The sequence below is a fragment of the Bombina bombina genome, chromosome 1, assembly GCF_027579735.1.
Source record: "Bombina bombina isolate aBomBom1 chromosome 1, aBomBom1.pri, whole genome shotgun sequence".
NCBI classification, from domain to species: domain Eukaryota; kingdom Metazoa; phylum Chordata; class Amphibia; order Anura; family Bombinatoridae; genus Bombina; species Bombina bombina.
This window is the reverse complement of record NC_069499.1, coordinates 1167022611-1167041102: the sequence shown is the minus strand read 5'-3', so window position 1 is coordinate 1167041102 and position 18492 is coordinate 1167022611. Positions and strand designations below refer to the sequence as shown.

At 39.7% G+C, this 18492-nt stretch overlaps 1 protein-coding gene across 2 annotated transcripts in view; it reads left to right on the top strand.

Annotated features, from left to right (window-relative positions):
* ARHGAP27 (Rho GTPase activating protein 27) overlaps positions 1-18492 on the top strand; it is a 244516-nt gene that overhangs the window by 50721 nt on the left and 175303 nt on the right. The window contains exons 1-2 of one of the 2 annotated variants that reach the window (XM_053699609.1): positions 16023-16054; positions 16174-17489. In XM_053699609.1, coding sequence (XP_053555584.1) covers positions 16194-17489 — 1296 coding nt within the window. In that variant the 5' untranslated portion in view covers positions 16023-16054; positions 16174-16193. Of the gene's footprint in view, positions 1-16022; positions 16055-16173; positions 17490-18492 lie in introns of those variants that run through there. The other variant, XM_053699608.1, reaches the window with a different exon arrangement.

Genomic DNA, 18492 nt, shown 5'->3' with positions numbered 1-18492 from the left:
GAAGTGAGCGTTAGAGCTCTAACGACAAAACTCCAGCCGCAGGAAAATAGCAGGAGTTAAGAGCTTTCTGGGCTAACGCCGGTTCATAAAGCTCTTAACTACTGTACCCTAAAGTACACTAACACCCATAAACTACCTATGTACCCCTAAACCGAGGTCCCCCCACATCGCCGCAACTCGATTACATTTTTTAACCCTTAATCTGCCGACCGCCAACTACGTTATACTTATGTACCTCTAATCTGCTGCCTCTAACCCCGCCGACCCCTGTATTATATTTATTAACCCCTAACCTGCCCCCCACAACGTCGCCGCCAGCTACTTACAATAATTAACCCCTAATCTGCCGACCGCAAAGCGCCGCCACCTACGTTATCCTTATGTACCCCTAATCTGCTGCCCCTAACACCGCCGACCCCTATATTATATTTATTAACCCCTAATCTGCCCCCCTCAACGTCGCCGACACCTGCCTACACTTATTAACCCCTAATCTGCCGACCGGACCTGAGCGCTACTATAATAAATGTATTAACCCCTAACCCGCCTCACTAACCCTATCATAATTAGTATTAACCCCTAATCTGTCCTCCCTAACATCGCCGACACTTACCTTCAATTATTAACCCCTAATCTGACGACCGGAGCTCATCGCTACTATAATAAATGGATTAACCCCTAAAGCTAAGTCTAACCCTAACACTAACACCCCCCTAACTTAAATATAATTTAAATCTAACGAAATTAATTAACTCTTATTAAATAAATTATTCCTATTTAAAGCTAAATACTTACCTGTAAAATACATCCTAATATAGCTACAATATAAATTATAATTATATTGTAGCTATTTTAGGATTAATATTTATTTTACAGGCAACTTTGTAATTATTTTAACCAGGTACAATAGCTATTAAATAGTTAAGAACTATTTAATAGTTACCTAGTTAAAATAATAACAAATTTACCTGTAAAATAAATCCTAACCTAAGTTATAATTAAACCTAACACTACCCTATCAATAAATTAATTAAATAAAATACCTACAATTACCTACAATTAACCTAACACTACACTATCAATAAATAAATTAAATACAATTGCTACAAATAACTACAATTACATAAACTAACTAAAGTACAAAAAATAAAAAAGAACTAAGTTACAAAAAATAAAAAAATATTTACCAACATTAGAAAAATATTACAACAATTTTAAACTAATTACACCTACTCTAAGCCCCCTAATAAAATAACAAAGACCCCCAAAATAAAAAATTCCCTACCCTATTCTAAATTAATAAATGTAAAAGCTCTTTTACCTTACCAGCCCTGAACAGGGCCCTTTGCGGGGCATGCCCCAAGAAAATCAGCTCTTTTGCCTGTAAAAAAAAACATACAATACCCCCCCCCAACATTACAACCCACCACCCACATACCCCTAATCTAACCCAAACCCCCCTTAAATAAACCTAACACTAAGCCCCTGAAGATCTTCCTACCTTGTCTTCACCATCCAGGTATCACCGATCCGTCCTGGCATCCGGTGCTGAAGAGGTCCAGAAGAGGCTCCAAAGTCTTCCTCCTATGCGGCAAGAAGAGGACATCCGGACCGGCAAACATCTTCTCCAAGCGGCATCTTCGATCTTCTTCCATCCGGTGCGGAGCAGGTCCATCTTGAAGCAGCCGACGCGGATCCATCCTCTTCTTCCGTTGTCTCCCGACGAATGACGGTTCCTTTAAGGGACGTCATCCAAGATGGCGTCCCTCGAATTCCGATTGGCTGATTCTATCAGCCAATCGGAATTAAGGTAGGAATATTCTGATTGGCTGATGGAATCAGCCAATCAGAATCAAGTTCAATCCGATTGGCTGATCCAATCAGCCAATCAGATTGAGCTCGCATTCTATTGGCTGTTCCGATCAGCCAATAGAAGAAGAAGAGGATGGATCCGCGTCGGCTGCTTCAAGATGGACCCGCTCCGCACCGGATGGAAGAAGATCGAAGATGCCGCTTGGAGAAGATGTTTGCCGGTCCGGATGTCCTCTTCTTGCCGGATAGGAGGAAGACTTTGGAGCCTCTTCTGGACCTCTTCAGCACCGGATGCCAGGACGGATCGGTGATACCTGGATGGTGAAGACAAGGTAGGAAGATCTTCAGGGGCTTAGTGTTAGGTTTATTTAAGGGGGGTTTGGGTTAGATTAGGGGTATGTGGGTGGTGGGTTGTAATGTTGGGGGGGGGGTATTGTATGTTTTCTTTTACAGGCAAAAGAGCTGATTTTCTTGGGGCATGCCCCGCAAAGGGCCCTGTTCAGGGCTGGTAAGGTAAAAGAGCTTTTACATTTATTAATTTAGAATAGGGTAGGGAATTTTTTATTTTGGGGGTCTTTGTTATTTTATTAGGGGGCTTAGAGTAGGTGTAATTAGTTTAAAATTGTTGTAATATTTTTCTAATGTTGGTAAATATTTTTTTATTTTTTGTAACTTAGTTCTTTTTTATTTTTTGTACTTTAGTTAGTTTATGTAATTGTAGTTATTTGTAGCAATTGTATTTAATTTATTTATTGATAGTGTAGTGTTAGGTTAATTGTAGGTAATTGTAGGTAGTTTATTTAATTAATTTATTGATAGTGTAGTGTTAGGTTAATTGTAGGTAATTGTAGGTAGTTTATTTAATTAATTTATTGATAGGGTAGTGTTAGGTTTAATTATAACTTAGGTTAGGATTTATTTTACAGGTAAATTTGTTATTATTTTAACTAGGTAACTATTAAATAGTTCTTAACTATTTAATAGCTATTGTACCTGGTTAAAATAATTACAAAGTTACCTGTAAAATAAATATTAATCCTAAAATAGATACAATATAATTATAATTTATATTGTAGCTATATTAGGATTTATTTTACAGGTAAGTATTTAGCTTTAAATAGGAATAATTTATTTAATAAGAGTTAATTAATTTCGTTAGATTTAAATTATATTTAAGTTAGGGGGGGTGTTAGTGTTAGGGTTAGACTTAGCTTTAGGGGTTAATCCATTTATTATAGTAGCGATGAGCTCCGGTCGTCAGATTAGGGGTTAATAATTGAAGTTAGGTGTCGGCGATGTTAGGGAGGGCAGATTAGGGGTTAATACTATTTATGATAGGGTTAGTGAGGCGGGTTAGGGGTTAATACATTTATTATAGTAGCAGTGCGGTCCGCTCGGCAGATTAGGGGTTAATAAGTGTAGGCAGGTGTCGGCGACGTTGAGGGGGGCAGATTAGGGGTTAATAAATATAATATAGGGGTCGGCGGTGTTAGGGGCACATAGGGATAATGTAAATTGCGGCGGTTTACGGAGCGGCAGATTAGGGGTTAATAATATAATGCAGGTGTCAGCGATAGCAGATTAGGGGTTAATAAGTGTAAGGTTAAGGGTGTTTAGACTCGGGGTACATGTTAGGGTGTTAGGTGCAGATGTAGGAAGTGTTTCCCCATAGGAAACAATGGGGCTGCGTTAGGAGCTGAACGCTGCTTTTTTGCAGGTTTTTTTTCAGCTCAAACAGCCCCATTGTTTCCTATGGGGGAATCGTGCACAAGCACGTTTTTGAGGCTGGCCGCGTCCGTAAGCAACTCTGGTATCGAGAGTTGCATTTGCGGTAAAAATGCTCTACGCTCCTTTTTTGGAGCCTAATGCAGCATTTTTTTGAACTCTCGATACCAGAGTTAATTTTATGGTGCGGCCAGAAAAAAGCCTGCGGAGCGTTAACAGCCCATCTACCGCCAAACTCCAAATCTAGGCCTAAGTTACAATTAAACCTAACACTATACTATCAATAAATTAATTAAATAAACTACCTACAATTACCTACAATTAACCTAACACTACACTATCAATAAATTAATTAAATACAATTGCTACAAATAAATACAATTAAATAAACTTGCTAAAGTACAAAAAATAAAAAAGAACTAAGTTACAAAAAATAAAAAAATATTTACAAACATAAGAAAAATATTACAACAATTTTAAACTAATTACACCTACTCTAAGCCCCCTAATAAAATAACAAAGCCCCCCAAAATAAAAAAATGCCCTACCCTATTCTAAATAACTAAAGTTCAAAGCTCTTTTACCTTACCAGCCCTGAACAGGGCCCTTTGCGGGGCATGCCCCAAGAAGTTCAGCTCTTTTGCCTGTAAAAGAAAAAATACAATACCCAAGCCCCCCAACATTACAACCCACCACCCACATACCCCTAATCTAACCCAAACCCCCCTTAAATAAACCTAACACTAAGCCCCTGAAGATCTTCCTACCTTATCTTCACCTCACCGGGTTCAACGATCTGTCCAGAAGAGCTCCTCCGATGTCCTGATCCAAGCCCAAGCGGGGGGCTGAAGAGGTCCATGATCCGGCTGAAGTCTTCATCCAAGCGGGAGCTGAAGAGGTCCATGATTCGGATGAAGTCTTCTATCAACGGCATCTTCAATCTTCTTTCTTCCGGATCCATCTTGCAGACCTCCGACGCGGAACATCCTGCTGGGCCGACGGACTAAAGACGAATGACGGTTCCTTTAAGGGACGTCATCCAAGATGGCGTCCCTCGAATTACGATTGGATGATAGGATTCTATCAGCCAATCGGAATTAAGGTAGGAATATTCTGATTGGCTGATGGAATCAGCCAATCACAATCAAGTTCAATCCGATTGGCTGATCCAATCAGCCAATCAAATTGAGCTTGCATTCTATTGGCTGATCGGAACAACAAAACTCCAAATCTAGCCGTATGTATTTGTGTATGAGTAAGTAAACATTTGTTTCTGTATTCTGCACAATGTGAGGTTAACACATAGCTAATTTTGCACCTCTTCAAATCTGCACACACATTTTAGTCACTTGGCCAAAAATTGCAAAAGACACATTATTTGAGCACACTGCTCTAAAAAAAATAAAAAATACGAGAGGGAACATTGTGTGCAGAGTATACACAGTGCCTGGGCATTGCTCATTGTCACACCTGGGGGAGAAGCCTACATGGAAGGTACAAAGACTTTACTTTTCTGTGCAAATAAACCTTCCACTTGTGTGGGTTATGGATGTATAAAAAAAAAAAAAAAAATTGTATACCTAACACAAGGAACCAGTGGGCTACTAGGAAGTGTGTACATATATAGCACTCAACAACATTAAAAAGAAATAAGTATAATATCATCAGTGGGAAAATAATGCATAAAGAACATCTGGAGTGAAGAGGTTAAAACTTAACTTTTATTAATAGTACACAATAAAAAAGAGATAATAACATAAAAACACAGGGGCATGTCAACCTATACTTCTGGATGGAGTTTAAACTGGGTAGGTGGAAAATCAGGTACTGATTGGAAGTGAGGATATAAAATGACAATGACACAATCACTACTATGATAAATGGACTGGCTGTGAGTACCAAATCACTCGGTTAGTATCGTAATTTTACTCCAAGGAGCTAAAAGTAAAATGGCAGATTTAAATTATGTGATCACTTTTGTATACCAACTAAAACTGATTAATATAATCAGAATCAGTCACAGCTGCCATCAACAGGGGAAACAATGTTGTTGTTTAAATCATAAGACATTAAGTTCTATTTGTATTCCCCTTGATGTGAGATTGTCGGTGTGGTACTATTGATTTAGCGGGTGGATGGTTTAACCTTTGAAAAAGCAGTTGTGGGAAACATGTTATGGGGAGCAGGGATATAGTTGTCTCTCTCCTTAACTTGCAGCAGCATTTCTCCTATACCTGCCATACTTACTATTCTTTTACGGTTAAAGGACCAGTCAACACAGTAGATTTGCATAGTCAACAAATGCAAGATAACAAGACAATGTAATAGCACTTAGTTTGAACTTCAAATGAGTAGAAGATTTTTTTTCTGACAATTTTAAAAGTTATGACTTTTTCCACTCCCCCTATACCATGTGACAGCCATCAGCCATTCACAAATGCATACACGTACCATGTGACAGCCATCAGCCATTCACAAATGCATGCACGTACCATATGACAGCCATCAGCCATTCACAAATGCATGCACGTACCATGTGACAGCCATCAGCCATTCACAAATGCATGCACGTACCATGTGACAGCCATCAGACATTCACAAATGCATGCACGTACAATATGACAGCCATCAGCCATTCACAAATGCATACACACTTATTCTTGCACATGCTCAGTAGGAGCTGGTGACTCAAAAAGTTTAAATATAAAACGACTGTGCACATTTAGTTAATGGAAGTAAATTGGAAAGTTGTTTAAAATGGCATGTTCTATCTGAATAATGAAAGTTTAATTTTGATTGAGTGTCCCTTTAAGGTTAACTTGCATTTGGCTGACAAATGGTGTTGCCGTAGTAATAGCCATGCCTATTAGTAGGTTTAACAATTGGGTAAACAGGCACATATTGCTACCTCTTTTTGAGCTAATATAGATACGTACTAGCTGACAACTTTTTGATGCAAATCCCTGATATTATTTTACTTTGGTTAACTATTGAAGTATACTTATGGGTATCTACTAGCTGGGACTTGCTATCCTCCTGGGTCCCATTCTCTAGTATTGAACTGACTAGCCATTTAGGAGTTCCGACTGTAATATCAACTCCCCTCTATTTATATTTATTTTTTTAGTAGTGTATATAGTCAACGGTGTGCTCCAGCGCTGATTCTTATATGTTAAACCATCCACCCGCTAAATCTATAGTACTACACCAACAATCTCACATCAAGGTGAATAATAATAGAACTTAATGTCTTATGATTTAAACGACAACATTGTTTCCCCTGTTGATGGCAGCTGTGACTGATTTCTGATCATATTAATCAGTTTTAATTGGTATACAAAAGTGATCACATAATTTAAATCTGCCAGTTTAGCTCCTTGAAGTAAAATTACGGTACTACAAATAATAATATATATTGTGACATTAATTTCACTTCATTACACTAACATAATATCTTGAACCTGGAAGTTTCATTGTGTTCCCTCTGGCTTATCTATTAAGTGCTCTCACTGTCTTAATACTCCTGTGAGTTACAATAATTTATACACCTTGGGGGAAATTTATTACTCTGTGTCTCCTCAAATATTATGGACACTACATCCCCATACCAGGATTATTGTATGACACGGATTTGAAGTGGGCACACCAACTATACCATAGGGAAGTTTCCTTTCATCATTACATACTAAACGGTATTGATAATAATATAGCCAACCATGGCACAATAGGATATTCAATACTCCATGGTATTTACTGTCTGTAAGAAAATATTATAAGCTACTTCCACACTTTAATTTCATGTGTGCCTCGTTGTTCTGTCCAACCGAGTGATTTGGTACTCACAGCCAGTCCATTTATCATAGTAGTGATCGTGTCATTGTCATTTTATATCCTCACTTCCAATCAGTACCTAATGTTCCACCTACCCAGTTTAAACTCCATCCAGAAGTATAGGTTGACATGCCCCTGTGTTTTAATGTTATTATCTCTTTTTTATTGTGTACTATTAATAAAAGTTAAGTTTTAACCTCTTCACTTATTTCTGTTTAATGTTGTTGAGTGCTATATATGTACATACTTCCTAGTAGCCCACTGGTTCCTTGTGTAAACAGGCTCTCCGTGTGTACAGCACCAGCCCTACATAATACCCATTTATAGTCCTACTACTATGTACAGTAATATTGAACCTAGAATGTTTACTGGTTTCAGGCAACAACATATGTAGTGCCATCGTTTTTCTTTCTTTTTTTCTCAAAATTGTATACCTGTCTGACAAGGGATTTGTTTTTGACTTTGATGTAATATTGGGGGTCACAATTCATTTTCCAATGTAAAAATGGGTCACAGGTGAAAAAAAAGTTTAAAGGGACACTGAACCCATATTTTTTCTTTTGTGATTCAGATAGAGCATTACATTTTAAGTAACTTTCTAATTTACTCCTATTATCACATTTTCTTCATTCTCTTGGTATCGTTATTTAAAATGCAAGAATGTAAATTTAGATGCCGGCCCATTTTTGGTGAGCAACCTGGGTTGTTCTTGCTGATTGGTGGATAAATTCATCCACCAATAAAAAAGTGCTGTCCAGAGTTCTGAACCAATAAAAAAGCTTATATGCCTTCTTTTTCAAATAAAGATACCAAGAGAACAAAGAAAAAATGATAATAGGAGTAAATTAGAAAGCTACTTAAAATTGCATGCTCTATCTGAATAACGAAAGAAAAAATTTGGGTTCAGTGTCCCTTTAAGAAACTCTGCTGTAGAAATCCATTTATAGATGTAAAAGCGCCATCTAGTGGCAGCAAGATGGAAAGGGTCAGAATTTTTTTACTTCCTGAAATAGGCATGTGTGCTACCGGTTTTAAAATGTGCATACGTGGAAATACAGACAATCGGAGCGAATTAGTTTAAAGGGACACTGTACCCAAAACATTTTCTTTCGTGATTCAGATTGAGCATGCAATTTTAAGCAACTTTCTAATTTATTCCTATTATCAAATTTTCTTCATTCTCTTGGTATCTTTATTTGAAATGCAAGAATGTAAGTTTAGATGCCGGCCCATTTTTGGTGAACAACCTGGGTTGTCCTTGCTGATTGGTGGATAAATTCATCCACCAATAAAAAAGTGCTGTCCAGAGTACTAAAACCCAAAAAAAAGCTTAGATGCCTTCTTTTTCAAATAATGATAGCAAGAGAACGAAATTGATAATAGGAGTAAATTAGAAAGTAGCTTAAAATTGCATGCTCTTTCTGAATTACAAAAGAAAAAATTTGGGTTCAGTGTCCCTTTAATAGACTCAGCAATTATGAAAAACAAGTTTCATAAATGAAAACTTGAATTCTTGGGAACATTTGAATATTTTAGATTCACACAGCCCAGTTCATCACTCTTAAAAGCTTTAACTTTGAGCAGTTTTCAGATTTGCCCTCAATTTGGCAAACAAAGTGCATGATTTTCACAATAGGATTACTAGGAAATTTGTGTCCATCAAATGTGCAGTTGATGCTGGTTAAAATATTCTCACCTAGATTACGAGTTTTGCGTTAGAGGCTATGCGGTGCTAACGAGCAGTTTTCCCTCCCCGCTCACTTACATGCAGCGCTGGTATTACGAGTTTTCAGAAACCCGTTGTTAACAGGCCACCAAGTGAGTGTTGAACCAAATTTTGCTCATTACCGCACTCCAATACCAGCGCTGCTTAAGTCAGCAGTGAGCTGGTCGTACGTGCTCGTGCGCGATTTCCCCATAGGAATCAACGGGGAGAGCCGGCTGAAAAAAAGTCTAACACCTGCAAAAAAGCAGCGTAAAACTCAGTAACGCAGCTTCATTGATTCCTATGGGGAAATAAACACCCCTAATCTTACACTTATTAACCCCTAATCTGCCATCCCCGACACCGCCGCAACCTACATTAAAATTATGAACCCCTAATCTGCTGCCCCCAACATCGCCGACACCTACATTATATTTATTAACCACTAATCTGCCTCCCCCAATGTCGCCGCCACCTACCTACACTTTTTAACCCCTAATCTGCCGCCCCCAACATCGCCGCCACTAAAATAAACATATTAACCCCTAAACCGCCGCACTCCAGTCGTGCAAACATTAGTTAAATATTATTAACCCCTAATCTGCCGGCCCTAACATCGCTGCAACCTACCTACATTTATTAACCCCTAATCTGCCGCCCCAACGTCGCCGCCACTATATTAAAGTTATTAACCCCTAAACCTAAGTCTAACCCTAAACCTAACACCCACTAACTTAAATATAATTTAAATAAATCTAAATAAATATTCCTATCATTAACTAAATTATTCCTATTTAAAACTAAATACTTAACTGTAAAATAAACCCTAAGCTAGCTACAATATAACTAATAGTTACATTGTAGCTAGCTTAGGTTTCATTTTTATTTTACAGGCAAGTTTGTATTTATTTTAACTAGGTAGAATAGTTACTAAATAGTTATTAACTATGTAATAACTACCTAGCTAAAATAAATACAAATTTACCTGTAAAATAAAACCTAACCTAAGTTACACTAACACCTAACACTACACTATAATTAAATAAATTAACTAAATTAAATACAATTACAATTAATCTAATAGCCCTATTAAAATAAAAAAGCCCCCCAAAATAAAAAAAACCCTAGCCTAAACTAAACTACCAATAGCCCTTAAAAGGGCCTTTTGCGGGGCATTGCCCCAAAGTAATCAGCTCTTTTACCTGTAAAAAAAATACAAACAACCCCCCCAAAAGTGCCCCATACATCTCCCTCCCCCCTCTGCCGCTGTGCCTCCCACACATCCCACCGGCACCAGCAGATGATCGCTGGTGACACACACTCATATGCCTTCATATGGTAACAGCACAGATCATGATCTGTTACCATATGATTACAGATGCCTGCAGCTCAGGATCAGCAGCTCTCAGCTGTCACTTTAGTCATAGGCAATGTAACTCATCACATATACATATATATACATATATGTATATATATATACATATATATATATATATATATATATATATATACAAACAAACACACACACAATATTTACATGTCTGTTTGGATTAAGGGGTTAATAGAAGCTAAAATTAGCTTTGGGGCAGCAATACACAGTGATTGTTGGCTACACACACATGCTGCACGTAATTGACACAGCAGCCTTATTCAGCTCTGGACCAATATTATATTACCCATCTGGAATTGGCTTTATCTATGTGTTAAACCTCTTATGTTATCTATCTATCTATCTATCTATCTATCTATCTATAGTATGTGTGTGTGTTTATATGTATGTATGCATGCACATACATATGTACACATACAAACACAGATATACACACAAACATAAATATCTAAATATATATGTATATATATATATAAATATAAAACATCTGTGTATGTATATATATATATATATATATATATATATATGTGTGTACGTACGCACACACACATATATACACACACCTTTGAGCCCTTCTCAGCCAAACACCTTGACATATACCATTTTCTTTTAAAACACTTTTTATACATTTATTTTAATAATAAACTTAGATTTTATATATATATATATATATATATATATACATATATTTTTTTTTATACTTAATTTTAATATGTTTTACATGTGTTTTGTTTTACATTTCTTGTAGCCCAAACACTTTACTTCAGGTCTCAAGTTGCTCTAGCTTTTTTAGTGCTGTTATGCATTGTGCTTGAGCATAACAAATAACTTTCAACTTGTAATATGAGCAATGTTTAGTGCAGCTGCAATATCCATATTTTTTAGCAAAAGATACATTCTCTTGCAGTCTTGGGACAAATCCCTTCCTCCCTCAGTATATTAATCTTATTACCTTTGCTGTGGCTGTTTAGCCTCATATATAAATGAGCTCTTGCACTAATAAAGCAATCACTATGTAGAATGTAGCATGGTCAAATGTATTTAATTTGTAGCATACACTCCAGCCACTTTGGCAACAAGGTAAAAATCCCAAAATTTTCAGAGTTAAATTACAGAAAAATCAGGCAAAATAAATGATAAAATACATTGCACAATTATATGGATGCACATAATACTTGTATGTGGAAATTAAATTTTGAGTCTGAGCTCTTAAGGATATTTGTCCATCAATATAAGTGCATATTTATATACATTTTTCACAAATAGGGCTAGATTACGCGTGACGTGCTAACTGTTGCGCAGCAGAGAAAAGGGGTTTATTGCAGCTTTTTGCGCATTTTGGAAGTAGCATTTAAAAAACACGCGTTTGTTCGAGTGCAACTGAATTTTATGCACATTGGGATAGCATGACTTCAAAGCTCTGGTTATTAACTGTTATGCTCGACTAAAAAGTTGCACAAAACACATCAAAATTATATTTAATGTACAGTTACAATCATAATAACAATAGCTAATAAAAATCATTGAAAAAATGCAATAGGCATTAACATAGAGATACATGCATATACATGTCTAAATATATATATATATATATATTTATATATATATATACTAGTACTAAAGCCCGTGTACACGGCCATTTTTTGCAGTACAGCGGTCCCACCCCTTGCTCTCACCCCCTCTCTATTGCTCTCTCTCCCCCTCTCTTTTGCTTTCTCTCCCCCCTCTCCTTTGCACTCTACCCTCTTTTTCTCTCTCTCTCCCCTCTTTGGCTCTCTCTGCCCCCTCTTTTGTTCTCTCCCCCCTCTTTGGCTCTCTCCCCCCCTCTTTGGCTCTCTCTCCCCCCTCTTTGGCTCTCTCTCCCCCCTCTTTGGCTCTCTCTCCCCCCTCTTTGGCTCTCTCTCCCCCCTCTTTGGCTCTCTCTGCCCCCTCTTTTGTTCTCTCCCCCCTCTTTGGCTCTCTCTCCCCCCTCTTTGGCTCTCTCTCCCCCCTCTTTGGCTCTCTCTCCCCCCTCTTTTGCTCTCTCTCCCCCCTCTTTGGCTCTCTCTGCCCCCTCTTTTGTTCTCTCCCCCCTCTTTGGCTCTCTCTCCCCCCTCTTTGGCTCTCTCCCCCCCTCTTTGGCTCTCTCTGCCCCCTCTTTTGTTCTCTCCCCCTCTTTTGCTCTCTCTCTCCCCTCTTTGGCGCTCTCCCCCCTTTCTTTTGCTCTCTCTGCCCCCTCTTTTGTTCTCTCCCCCCTCTTTGGCTCTCTCTGCCCCCTCATTGGCTCTCTCTGCCCCCTGTTTGGCTCTCTCTCCCCCCTCTTTGGCTCTCTCTCCCCCCTCTTTGGCTCTCTCTCCCCCCTCTTTGGCTCTCTCTCCCCCCTCTTTGGCTCTCTCTGCCCCCTCTTTTGTTCTCTCCCCCCTCTTTGGCTCTCTCTCCCCCCTCTTTGGCTCTCTCCCCCCTCTTTGGCTCTCTCCCCCCTCTTTGGCTCTCTCCCCCCTCTTTGGCTCTCTCTGCCCCCTCTTTTGTTCTCTCCCCCTCTTTTGCTCTCTCTCTCTCTCTCTCCCCTCTTTGGCGCTCTCCCCCCTTTCTTTTGCTCTCTCTGCCCCCTCTTTTGTTCTCTCCCCCCTCTTTGGCTCTCTCTCCCCACTCTTTTGTTCTCTCCCCCCTCTTTGGCTCTCCCCCCCCCCCCTCTATTTGTCTCTCTCCCCCCTCTTTGGCTCTCTCTCACCACTCTTTGGCTCTCTCTGCCCCATCTTTTGTTCTCTCCCCCCTCTATTTGGCTCTCTCTGCCCCCTCTTTTGTTCTCTCCCCCCTCTATTTGGCTCTCCACCCCCTTCTTTGGCCCTTCTCCCCCCTTCTTTGGGCCTTCTCCCCCCTCTCTTGCTCCCTCTCTTGCCACGCCCCCATCGCGGCACCCCGCCCGGCCACGCCCCCTCACGGCGACACCCGCACGACCACGCCCAATCGCGGTGACACCCGCACGGCCACGCCCATCGCAGTGACACCCGCCCAGCCACGCCCCCATCGCGGCACTACATGGGAGGTGAGTGACAGCTTGCCTCACGCTCCCCAGACCTCACAGCTGTTCAGCTTGTATGCTGTGTACCTCGCGCACGCCCGCTGTCACTCACCTCCCATGTAGCGCACGGCTTCTCACAGCTGTTACTTGCCTCGCTCCAAGCCGACACTGATCAAGGCCAGGTATGTTTGTCACGTGCAGTCTCTACTGCGCATGACTGCATCTGACAAACATACTTGGCCAATTATTATATATATATATATATTTAGACATGTATATGCATGTATCTCTATGTTAATGCCTATTGCATTTTTTCAATGATTTTTTATTAGCTATTGTTATTATGATTGTAACTGTACATTAAATATAATTTTGATGTGTTTTGTGCAACTTTAAACACTTTAATATTCATATTTATTAAAGTGTTTAACTATTTATGTATTGTAAATATTTAACAATCCAATGTTCCTAAGTATTTTTAAATATATACAATGGTATTAAGACGGTTGTTCGTTCCTGTGAGTGTGCTTCTCTCTGTGTGTATTTAGTCTCCCTATGGGAAAAAGGGGAATCCAGACGTGGATTCCTTGCTCAGTGTGCTTAGAGGAATATGGCTACACCTCACTGACGAGGCTTAATGAAGGCCGAAACGATCGTCTGGGCTTGCTGTGTTCCTTGTTCAGAGAGGAATTGCCTGGTATTTCGGCGCTGGACTGACCGTAATAGGTGGGATCAGACTGATAAACTACAGGAAAGTTCTACTCTGTAAAAAGCATTATTGGGCTAAAAAGCTGCACCCAGGTGGTAAATCGCCATAGAACAGGTTAACAATGGTATTGAGCCAGTTGTTCGTTCCTGTAAGTGAGCTTCTCTGTGTGTATGTGTATGTGGAGAGAGAGAGAGAGAGAGAGAGAGGGAGGAAGAGAGAGAGGAAGAGAGAAAGAAAGAGAGAGAGAGAGAGAGGAAGAAAGAGAGAGGGAGAGGAAGAAAGAGAGAGAGAGAGAGAGAGAGAGAGAGAGGAAGAAAGAGATAGATAGAGATAGAGAGAGAGAGAGAGAGAGAGAGGGGGAGGAAGAAAGAGGGAGAGAGAGAGAGGAAGAAAGAGAGAGAGGAAGAAAGAGAGAGAGAGATATAGGAAGAAAGAGAGAGGAAAAGAGAGAGAGAGAGAGAGAGAGAGAGAGAGGGAGGAAGAAAGAGAGAGAGAGAGAGAGAGAGAGAGGGAGGAAGAAAGAGAGAGGAAGAAAGAGAGAGAGAGAGAGAGAGGAAAAGAGAGAGAGGGGGGGGGGAGGGAGAGAGAGAGAAGGGGGAGAGAGAGAAGGGGGGAGAGAGAGGAAGAGAGAGAGAGGAAGAAGAGAGAGGAAGAGAGAGAGGAAGAGAGAGAGAGAGGAAGAGAGAGGAAGAAAAAGAGAGAGAGAGAGGAAGAGAGAGAGGAAGAGAGAGAGAGAGAGAGAGAGAGAGAGAGAGAGAGGAAGAAAGAGAGAGGAAGAAAGATAGAGAGAGAGGAAAAGAGAGAGAGAGGGGGGAGGGAGAGAGAGAGAGAGAGAAGGGGAGAGAGAGAAGGGGGGAGAGAGAGGAAGAGAGAGAGAAGAAGAAGAAGAAGAGAGAGGAAGAGAGAGGAAGAGAGAGAGGAAGAGAGAGAGAGAGGAAGAGAGAGGAAGAAAAAGAGAGAGAGAGAGAGGGAGGAAGAGAGAGAGGAAGAGAGAGAGAGAGGAAGAGAGAGGAAAAAAAAGAGAGAGAGAGGGAGGAAGAGAGAGAGGAAGAGAAAGAGAGAGGAAGAGAGAGGAAGAAAAAGAGAGAGAGAGAGAGAGAGAGAGAGAGGAAGAGAGAGAGAGAGAGAGAGAGAGAGAGGAAGAGAGGAAGAGAGAGAGGAAGAGATGAAGAGAGAGAGAGATAGATATATCTCACCAACAAACCATCAGATATATATAGAAATGTATTTAACAATAAATAGAATAAATTCTGCTATCTGAAGAACATTGAAATGTGAAATAATATTTGCTGTTGGGTTAGTGCACTTGGTTAAACAAGATTGGGTTTACAAGACTTGTTGGGTGTTAGGTTTCTTTTCTACTTTTTGTGCTTGTATTGAAGTATATGGGGTAATATGTTAAGGCAGCGCGATATTCTAAGTTAGTCTTTTTGCGCGTGTCGGGTTAGTGCTCTTGCAAAAACTTTTTACTTTCAACTTGTACTACGCACACTATGCACGTTAAAAGCTTTCTTCTAGCTGAGTTAACACGCGAGCGGGAGCAATAAATAGCGCTCCACTCATAATCTAGCCCATCATTAGACTCCCTGTTTTGATATTTTCCCACCTGTGCTAAATAGATGAAAGCATTTTATTTATATTTGCAGTTGTGTTTCACCAGACCATGTATCAAGTGTTTATTTACATGATTTTAAGTTGTTATTTTTTTGCTTGCTCAGCTGAGTTTGACACACTCCTGTGTGATAGTTCTGTTACTGAATATTTATGTTAGTCATGTTTGGGAATATCTTCCGCCCTCCTCCTGAATTCAAGTTATTTCAGATATTTGCTCAGGTCTCTACTTGCCAGGAAAGGCAGATTCAGTAAACACAATGTAAAAACGTAAGAAATGTAATCCAACTGATTTGTTTGAAACTTTATCTTGGAAGGGAATGATGAAGAATCCATGCACTTGTGCGCTCAATACTAATCACACTTTATTTTTATTCTATTCTGTCCAGGTTGTATCCAGAAGGTCGGGATGGAGACAGCAGGGTCTCTAGAGAAGGAGTATGTTCTTGTAGAATATGAGTTTGAATATACAGCAAAAGATGGAACAGTGGTCTCTATCAAGCCCAATGAGAGGTATATACTTCTAAAAAGGACAAATGAGCACTGGTGGCATGTAAGTCTTAATAATAAGTCAAAACCTTTTTATATCCCAGCTAAATATGTCAAAGTACTGCCCCATATTTATCAGAGAACAAATGACTCTCAGCCTGTCGTGAATCAGCCTGAGAAGAAAAGGGAAAGTTTAATGGCTCCCCAGTATAGTTATGCTTTTCTGCCACCTGAGGACACCTTTCCAGAAATAACAATACAGCATGCTGTTACTGGTAACACCTTGCCAGCATCCAAAGTGCCACAAGCCACTTCTGGTAGCAAATTGCCAGCAGCCAATGTACAGCAGATGAGTTCTGGTAGCTCACTACCAACAGCCAGTACACAACAAGTTAATACCTTGCCAGCAGCCAGAGTCTCACAGACCGCATCTGGCACCAAGCTGCCAGCAACCAGTGAGCAGCAGATCAGTTCTGGTAGCTCACTACCAACAGCCAGTACACAACAAGTTAATACCTTGCCAACAGCCAGAGGGCCACAAGCTATTTATGGTACAAAGTTGACATCAACCAGTGTGCAGCAAATCAGTACTGTTAACACACTTCCAACAGCATGTGTACAGCAGGTTAACCCTAGTAATAAACTGCCAGCAGTCAATGAGCCAAAGGCTAATGCCAGTCATACCCTGCCAGCATTCAATATCTCCACAGCAGGATCTGGTGAGCAGAAGGCTTCTGTGAGTAATACCTTGCCAGTATCCAGTGTGCCGTCATTAAATGCCAATAACACCTTGCCAGTATCCAGTGTGCCGTCATTAAATGCCAATAACACCTTGCCAGCAGGTGTGCTAAAGCGGGTGGGTGTGGGTAAATCTATGCCAGAAGCTGGTGCAAAGCGTATCTCATTTCTCTCTATGTCAGAAGATTCTGTGGCATTTATTCCAACAGCTGAAAACACAGAAAAACAAGATTTAATGTTTAGCCCTTTAAGAACATTCCATAACTCCAAGAAAATTCTCAATGACAAAAAGCGCATCAGCTTCCTGAGCCCAATGGACAATCAACCCAACCTGAGATCTACCCAATCCCTCAATGATCTTGAGAAAATACATTTGGAGACACCAGCACAGTCAGCTAAAATAAGGGAAAGTACTGCATCTTTAACCATAGTGGAGGATTACAAAAAAGAACGTGAAGCAGCCAGGCCCCAAACTGAGGTATGTCATTAATTCCCAATATGGACTTACACATAGCACTACACTGTTGGTGTGAAATGGTATATCGTGCCCACTTACCTGTAAGTGTGTTAGGCATGAGAAGTCATACATTGTATCAGTGTTTATTGCATTGTAATAAAACCCAGATAAGTAGTTAAAGGGACACTATACCCAAACATTTTCTTTCATGATTAAGGTAGAGAATATAATTTTAAACAACATTCCAATTTACTTCTATTACCTAATTTGCTTCCTTCTTTAGATATACTTTAATGAAGAAATAGCAATGCAGACGGTGAACCAATCACAGGAGGCATCTATGTGCAGCTACCAATCAGCAGCTACTAAGCATATCTAGATATGCTTTTCAGCAAAGAATATCAAGAGAATGAAGCAAAATAGATAATAGAAGTAAAGTAGAAAGTTGTTTATAATTGTATGCTCTTTCTAAATCATGAAAGAAAACATTTGGGTTTCATGTCCCTTTAAATAAAAATATATAATGCATATAAAATGTAGTCATTAAGCATTAAAACGTTTACATTTAAACTAATTTTAAAGTAACAGAAAAATAATGTTTGTGAGCGGGTCATACCAATTCACTTCTATTATCATATGTTATTTGTTCTCCTGTCATCCTTTGTTGAAAAGCAGGAAGGTAAATCAGGAGTGTGCACGTGTCTGCAGTACAATATGGCAGCAGTGTTGCAATGATGTTACTCACTGACAAGAGCACTAGATGGCAGCACTATTTCCTGTCAGGTAGTGCTTCATACATGTGCACGCTACCTATCTAGATATCTCTTCAACAAAGAAAGAGAACACAGCAAAATTGATAATAGAAGAAAATTGGAAACTTTTTAAAATGTTTATTTTCTATCAAAACCATGAAGTAATTTTTTTGGGTTTCATATCCCTTTAAATTTGGTTGGTTATAAAATTGGCTGCTCAGTTCATCACTCAAAAGCTACCGAGGAGGATTTGCAGCCTGTGCTTCAGCACA